This window comes from Dendropsophus ebraccatus, chromosome 13, assembly GCF_027789765.1.
Source record: "Dendropsophus ebraccatus isolate aDenEbr1 chromosome 13, aDenEbr1.pat, whole genome shotgun sequence".
In the NCBI taxonomy this organism is placed as follows: domain Eukaryota; kingdom Metazoa; phylum Chordata; class Amphibia; order Anura; family Hylidae; genus Dendropsophus; species Dendropsophus ebraccatus.
In genome coordinates this window covers 38,206,559-38,215,228 of record NC_091466.1, presented here as the reverse complement: position 1 = coordinate 38,215,228, position 8,670 = coordinate 38,206,559, and the positions used below count along the sequence as shown (strand labels likewise).

Genomic DNA, 8,670 nt, shown 5'->3' with positions numbered 1-8,670 from the left:
ATCTAATCCAGAACATGAAATGGCAGTTATGCCAATAGCGTGGACTGTATTCATAATGTTTAAACAATGGACGCAATGTGTCCATAGAGTAAACTAATGTTCCACTCGGGTGGCCTTGTGAAGACCCACATTTTGGGTCAACAGTGTGTGAATATAGTGTAAAAAGTTCTAGTGTGCCACCTCGTACATAGAAAATAGTGTGAAAGCAGGCAGAGTGTAATCCTGCATTGGATGCCTCCATTTTAGTTATATGGCTAAATCTGTCCTTAAGCAAAAGTGCCATCTTAGATAGTGACCAGTGTTGTTTTCTCCTCAGACCACAAGTAGTTCAGCAACCAGCAGAGGCCTCATCGGATGAAGAGAATGAAGAACCTAATCTGGCAGAGGGGTTGGCCACGACTCCACCACCAAGATGGCAAGAGGGTCCTGTGGAGCCTGGCGAGAGAGAGTGACATGTGCCTTGACCGTCCAACAACATTTGTGTTTGTTCCGCACTCCCTCTCCTCAGCTACACCAACACCACCCCTTGTCTGCTACACTGTAGGGCCTTTGTGCCAACCGAGGCTTACTAGCATTAATATGTTCCTAAAATTTGTGCGCACCAGGACCACATCAATAACACACTGTTTACAAGGTCTGCCATCACATTAGCTAGGGATGACAATAACAGCTTGTGGGGATTGGGATGTCCCTTTTAGTTTTGTTTTGCCAGAATACAGTCAGGCTGGCTGTGGCCTTCACATATTGGCCAGACTATTGCCTCTGCACACTATTCTAACTTCTGTCAACATGGTCCAAAGTAGTCTCCACACACCCTCGCCCACATCCACCCACACACACTATCATGTGAATGTGAATTTTTTTTTACATGTAATAAATCCATTTCGACATATGTTGTTGTTTCCACAATTATTATTTTTGACTTGTTTATGTTTTATTGTTTAAGGGTTAAAAACCAAAATGATTATTGACTGGCACTAAGGACCAACGAAATCGGCTTAAAAACACTTAGTGGACTTTGTTTGCATAGAAAGATGTATTGAATGTTGCTATTGTGTGTTAGTAAATGTACTTGTATGCTTTACGTTAGTATAAAATTAACACATGCTGGATGTCCTTCAGGAGGATAGTTCTAATCATATCTGAGACATTGCTGTATGTGTTAAAATTAATGTGTCATGATAGGAAATATTAATGTAGTTAAGTATTTCATTTATCAGGCCAACACTCTCCTGCTCTGGCCACTTCCTGCCTTGGCCACAGATGTCAGCAGAGAGCACTGTCATACATGAAAAACAATGAATCGCAACATTCACTACATGTTCGTAGTAGGTTCACAATACGTGTATTTGAGTCAGGATATTTTGGTCAGTATTGTTAACCAAACCAGTAGTGGATTAAAAACACAAAGGCTCTGTTCACACAATGTTGAAATAGAGTGGATGTGCGCCAGTGAAAGTGAAATATTGCACTGTTTATTTTAAGAAGGGATGTTCTTTTGAAATGTCCTTATTTTAGTGTTTTAATGGCGCACATCCACAACATTACAACATTGTGTCAAGAGATCCTTTGGGTGTTTTGAATCCACTCCTGTTTTTGTTAGCTATACTGAGTGAAATACACGTATTGTGAAGCCACTAGCGAAGATGTAGTGAATGGTGCGATTACTTTTTTTTCAGGTCTGAGCCTGCTCTATGCTGACATCTGTGGGCAAGGCAGGAAGTGGGCAGAGCAGGAGAGGCTTGTGATGATCACTAACATATTTTGGGACATTAATGTTTATTATCATGACACTATCATTTCCACATAGATCTCGATGTCCGATGGGAGTAGAAATCGCCTCCTGCAGGACATTTAGCATGTGGTCATTATGTACAAAGTGGAGGATATATCAACGTAGACACAATAAAAACGACATAATGTAGCGTTTACACAGGCAGATTGATGTGATGGATTTTTGATAAGAAATGCAGGAGATGACTGTAGACAAGGAACAGGTGATAAAGTAAAGAGCGAGATTTCTCAGCTTTTAATACACTCTTCTGTGTTTTACTTAAAAAAATGTGATGATCAAGATTTTTTGGGAACCGCAACCTAAGTAGACCACATGAAGCTGGCGCACCTGGGTGATGTGTGGAGGGATATATGTGGTGTGTTAATAGTGATTGTTAAGAAGTGAGATGGACTGTGGCACTCGAAGATATCAGATCCTGTTACATATCCCACACTAGAAAGTTCGACATATAGTGCGCACCCTGCTGGTCACTCCATAGGAAATGCACATGTTTTGATCACATCAATGTTTCAGCACACTAGGTTCAAAGGACTATACAATTAACATTAGCAGGATGTGACCATGCTCGATAATTACTGGCCAGTAGTATATGTAGTGAGGTTATGTGTATTTTCGAACACTACTATGTGGGAACACACAACATGGTTTACATACATTGAAAAGGCAGACACTTTGTTTAGTGTAATAACAAAATATATTTTTTGTTTTATTAAAAAGATAAGGCAAATTAAATATAAACCAATACATCTGGCTCAAATAAAACAAAAAAAAAAAAAAAACACACACATCCCAGAGACAGGTGACATACATGCGGAAAAACATCAGTCCTGTGGCCGTGGCTCATAAGGGAGGCTGTGAAAGGGGCACGGGCACGGCGCCTTCAGGAGTCATGAAGTAGTCAGCAAAGAGGTTCCTGACCACTATCCCGCGGTTGAGTTGTCTCCCTTGCCCATAGTTGACAGGGGCACTAAAAGCTGGCAGTGTCTCCACGTTCACCTCCGGGGTGGGAGCATAGTCCCGAAGGTAGTTGTGGAGAACACAGGCAGCTTTAATGACCATGTCAACTGTGCCCAAGTTCAACTGCAGGGCAGTGGTAAACACTCTCCACTGACTAGTCATGATTCCGAAGGCGCACTCCACGAAGTTACGTGCCCGGCTCAGCCTCCGGTTAAATACTCTCCCCCGTTCATCCAGCCCTCTCCGTGGGTAAGGGCGCAGCAGGTTGTTCATTAAAGGGAAGGCTTGATCCCCTACCATGACGAATGGAGCGGGATGCGTGGTACCCGGAAGAGGAGTGGGAGGAGGTAGAGTCACGTGATCTAACAGAATTCGCCTCCCAAACTCTGATCTCAGTAGCGCCCGGGAGTCCCCAGTACTGCCATAGGAGCCCACGTCAATGGCAAGGAAACGATACGTGGAATCAACAACCGCGATCAGGACCACAGAAAAAAATTTCTTATAATTGAAATACTGTGATCCTGATCGCGGTGGTTGACGCACACGTATGTGCTTACCATCAACCGCCCCTATACAGTTGGGGAAATTGGCCACAGACTGAAAGCCTGCTGCTGACTGCAACCAAATCTCCCGGGTCGGACTGGGCATCACGATGGGCTGCAAATGCTCCCAGATCACGCCGCACGTGCACCTCACAATTCCAGATATGGTCGACGTACCAACCCGGAATTGGAGGTGCAACGATGCATAACTCTCCCCTGTCGCCAAGAATCTTTGAAAAAAAAAAATTAAAAAAAAAAAATTGTTAGTATTCTATTTCACATTCAGCTAAATATTACATTATTACATATTTTAACACTATATTAGATTTAACTACAAATACATTAACAAATAGTTTTCATTCAAAGAAAGCCTCTTCACCTTAACGTTATGAGCAGACGGGCCACAGGAGGGATGGATTTCCGCATGTAGGTGTCCTGTCTCTGGAGATGTGGGCTCAAAATGGAAAGTAAATTATCAAAGGCCTCCATAGGCAGCCTGACGAAGTCCTGTAACTTGTCAGGATGTCTGCAACAAATGAAGAAAAATATTGATCACAAATATTACACAGAAACACACATCATAGGAAGATGTCATACGGTTTACAAATGTTGAAATTAACATCAAACGTTGTAAGGATAAACCAAAACAAAAATGTAACATAATGGACTTTGGCCTAAACATTTGGGGAGAGTAACCTTTACATTAGCATATTACATTCAAAGATTTGCCAACTTTGATCTATTCAAATCGACATACCGTCGCAAATCATCATACAGGCAACCAATGTGGCCCCGGGTCTCCCTCCGCAGATTGATGGGGTGGACCCAATATCGCCGTCCCACCTCCTGCAGACGGCGCTGCTCTGCGTCTTTTTTCCTCTGAGAAGAATTATTAAAAAATTACATTAATAATTTGGAAGACATCTCAATTATTCACAAAATTATTACACTGTTGCATTTAAGGACCTTGGGTCAACAGTACTTAAGGGAGCTTGCATAAACAATACATTTAAATCTATGTTTTACGGATTATAAGCCTAAACAGTTTGTAAGGCTAGTTCTAAAAAAGGTACATAAAGCTTGAAAGAAAAAAAAAAAAAAAAAAAAAAAAAAAAAAACAAATAATACTTACACACAAACCAAGGTAATAATTACGCATCTTCCACAGGATAGAAAGCACCACGAGCTGGTGCTTGCGGCGCAGCCTCATACGCCGTGCTGGACCATAGGGCGCATTATTAGCGGCATCACACATCTTTGGCTATTTTTTTTTTTCCTTCACAACACTACAAGCATGTGGGCGTACTTCGCGAGTGGGCGGAGATTTTATAGGGATGTGGGTGTGCTTATTTGGCCCGGGGGCAGATTCATGAAGAAAATACATGCTTTCGAGCGGGGCCAAACAAGCCAAGAAACATCATGACACTACGGCCGGACTCTTACGATAAGACCGTAAGTGCTTTTCAAATACAGCCGCCAGACCACCCGGAGATGTACGGGACAGAAATTTTTACGGCCGCACTGTTACTACGTGTGAAACCGGCCCTAGAGTGTATGTAGGAAGGGACACCCGAATCCAGCCCCAGATGCCCCCAGATGCCCCCTCCCCCCCCATCCTCGGAACAAGTGGGAAGATCGTCCGGGAACTGATCTTCCCACTGCTGGATAAAGGTCACCACCTGTACGGGGATAACTTTTATACCAGCACCCTCCTCTTCTGGTCCCTCGCTGCCCGAGCTACTGTAGCTTGCGGCACGATCCGAACATATCAGAAACAGTAATAGAGCCCTAATATTTAGCAGCCATGGAGCGGACCCAGCGCTTCTGGATATGAAGGACCCCCTATCGCACCAGGACAACATTTTCCAGGTGACGTCCCCCACACTGGAAAACAGGAGACCCCAGAAGAAGTGCAGAGTGGGGTGTAACAGGGGCCTCTGCATACTGGATCGCTTCAAGGCGTACCACACGTCATCGGAGTTCTACATTATCTAAATTCTGTCCCTTATTCCTATTTCAGGGGTCACGTTGATCCAGGGATTATTCTGATTGCCATTATGGAGTCGGGAAGGAATTTTTCCCCTGTGATGAGGCTACTGTCGTCTGCCTTATGAGGGTTTTTGCCTTCCTCTGGATCAACACAGGTTGAATTTGATGGACACCTGTCCTTTCCAACCTTATAAACTAATAATTGCCCTAATACCCCCAAATAAATTAGAATTGTCCCTTTTCCCCAGCTAAGTAGGTATGGCCGCCATTCCCATTAGAGGAGGCCATGATGCAATTACAAAGCCTCTGTGCGGCCAGGACATTAGAAACCCCCCACAAGTGACCCCATTCTGGAAACTACACCCGATAAGGAATCTAACAAGGGGGGCAGCGGGGATATGGCCCCCTGGTGACGGCCACATTTGGGACGTGAAAATGAAAAAAATTTTATTTTTTATTTTCTCGGCACATGTTCTACGTAAGTGCCCGTCACCAGTGGGGTCCATATGCTCTCTGCACCCCTTGTTAGATTCCTTCTGGGGTGTAGTTTCCAGAATGGGGTCACTTGTCAGGGGTTTCTACTGTCCTGGCAGCACAGGAGCTTTGTAATTGCGACATGGCCTCTATCCTCCATTACAGCCTCTAAATGGCGCTCTGTCCCTTTGGTGACTTGCCCTGTGCCCATATGGCAAATTATGCCCACATGTGGGGTATTTTCGTACTCAGGGGAAACTACCCTACACGTTTTGTGTTCATTTTCTTTTTTAACCCCTTGTGGAAATGGAAAAAAATCAAGGCTAGACCAACATGTAGTGTAATTTTTGTAAAATTTTTACTCTAAATCATTAATCTTGTCATGATTTTTTCATTTTCACAAGGGGTTAAAAGATAAAAAAAACATTTAATGTGTAGCGCAATTTCCCCTGAGTACGGAAATACCCCACATGTGTACATAAAGTGCCATTCGGGTGCAGGGTAAGCCTCCGAAGGGACGGAGCGCCATTTGGTTTTTGAAGGCTGGATTTAGATGGAATGGATTTCGAGGGGCCATGTTGCATTTAAAAGGCCCCTGTGTTGCCAAGACAGTTGAAACCCCCCACAAGTGACCCCATTATGGAAACTGCACCCCTCAGGGAATGTAACAAGGGGTGTAGTGAGCATATGGACCCCACTGGTGATGGGCACAAATGTGGAACAATGTGGCGTGAAAATGAAATATTACATTTTTTACACTATAATGTTGGTTTAGCCTTGAATTTATCATTTTCACAAGGGGTTAAAAGAGGAAAAAAAAAACAAAATGTGTAGAGCAATTTCCCCCGAGTCCGTAAATACCCCACATGTGGACATAAAGCGCCATGTGGGCGCAGGGCAAGCCTCCCAAGTGAAGGAGCGCCATTTGGATTTTGGAGGTTGGATTTGGCTAGAATGGATGATGAAAGCCATGTCGCATTTACAGAGCCCTCGTGCTGCCAAAACACTGGAAACCCCCCACAAGTGACCCCATTATGGAAACTGCACCCCTGAAGGAATCTAACAAGGGGTGCAGTGAGGATATGGACCCCTTGATGACGGGCACATTTGTGCCATGAAAGTGAAAAAAATGAAATTTTTTACTTTTACGTCACATTGTTCCACATTTGTGCCCGTCACCAGTGGGGTCTATATGCTCACTGCCCCCCTTGTTAGATTCCTTGAGGGGTGTAGTTTCCAGAATGGGGTCACTTGTGGGGGGTTTCCAGTGTCTTGGCAGCACGAGGGCTCTGTAAATGCGACATGGCGCTTGAAATCCTTTTCAGTGAAATTCAGCTTCCAAAAGCCAATTGGCGCTCCTTCCCTTTGGAGGCTCGTCCTGCGCCCCCTTGGCACTTTATCACCACATGTGGGGTATTTCCTTACTCGGGAGAAACTGCGCTACACATTTTGTGTCTTTTTTTGCCTCTTATCCCTTTAAGAAAATGAAAAATTGAAGGCTAGAACAATGTTTTAGTGTAAAAAATATTTTTATTTTTTTTCACGCCATATTGTTCGGAAAATCTGTGAAGCACCTATGGGGTCCAGATGCTCACCGCACCCCTTGTTACATTCCTTGAGGGGTGTAGTTTTCTAAATGGTGTCCCTTTAGGGGTGTTTTTTAGGTTTTGGCACCCCAGAGCCTCTGCCAACCTGAAGTGGTACAGTCAAAAATGACCAAATATAACGGAGGCGTTGAAAATCACTAGGCGCTCCCTTATATCTGAGGCTTGTGGTTGCGTCAAATAGCGCAATAGGGTCACATATGGGGTATTTCTATAAACTGCAGAAACGGGACAATAATTATTGGGGTGCATTTCTCTGGTAATAGGTTTATAATTATGAAAAATATTGGATTACAATAAAATCTCTGCACAGAAAATAAAAATTTTCAAATTCCTTACACACTTAGGGAGGCATTTATTAAGTCCGGCGTTTTTTATGCCGGACTTAAAAATGCCCCCGCAGCTCCGGCGGTACGGGGATTTATGTAGAGGCGGACTGCCTGTACATAAATTCTGTGCGCGCCGGTGCGCACCGCCGAAAACCTACGCCAGCTGAGGACTGGAGTAGGTTTTCGGCATACATTTGGGCGGAACGGATGATAAATCGCGCGGACTCCGTTCCGCCCACTTCCCGCCTACTTTCCGCCCCCTTTCCGCCCCCTGGCGTACTCGGCGGAAAGTGCCGATTTACGATTATTTTATTCGCAAATCGGCCATTTGCGTATAAAATTATACGCAAATCGGCACTTTCCGCCAAAAATCATCCGTCCGCCGGATGATACATGTGGCCCTTAGCTTTTATTTCTGTGACTCCCCTAAAGGGTTAAAACACTTTCTGGATATGCTTTTGCAGAGTTTGGGGGGTGCAGTTTCTGAAATGGGGTGCTTTGTGGGGCTTTCTAACATACAGGCCCCTCAAATACACTTTAAACCTGAACAGGTCCCTAAAAATATCTGATTTTGAAATTTTACTGAAAATTTGGAAATTTGCTGCTAATGTTTTAAGCTCCCTATTGTCTAAAAAAAATGAAAGATAGTTTAATAAATGCCACCAACATAAAGTAGACATGTTGCTAATGCTATTTAATATATAATTTATGTGGTATAACCACTTTCTGTATACGCAAAAAAGTTTCAAAGTTGGAAAAATGCATTTTTTCACATTTTTTCACATTATTTGGGATTTTTTCATAAAGATTTGTTATGAGTATCGACTCCAATTTACCAGAAATGTAAAGTACAATATGTCACGAGAAAACAATCTCAGAATCAGCTGGATAGGTAAAAGCATCCCGAAGTTATTAATGACTAAAGTGACACAGGTCATATTCATAAAATTTGTCTCTGTCATTAAGGCCATTTCAGGGTC

The 8,670-nt window shown here is 43.4% G+C and overlaps 1 protein-coding gene across 1 annotated transcript; it reads right to left on the bottom strand.

Moving 5' to 3' along the window:
* Nucleotides 1–2,548: 2,548 nt before the first annotated feature.
* Nucleotides 2,549–4,678, bottom strand: LOC138770546 (uncharacterized). Its single transcript, XM_069949645.1, has 4 exons — nt 4,601–4,678; nt 4,052–4,173; nt 3,674–3,820; nt 2,549–3,524 (listed from the first exon to the last, which is right to left on the bottom strand). Exons 1-4 carry the CDS (start codon nt 4,676–4,678, stop codon nt 2,636–2,638), a joined length of 1,236 nt encoding a protein of 411 aa, XP_069805746.1. The 3' UTR covers nt 2,549–2,635.
* Nucleotides 4,679–8,670: the final 3,992 nt, after the last annotated feature.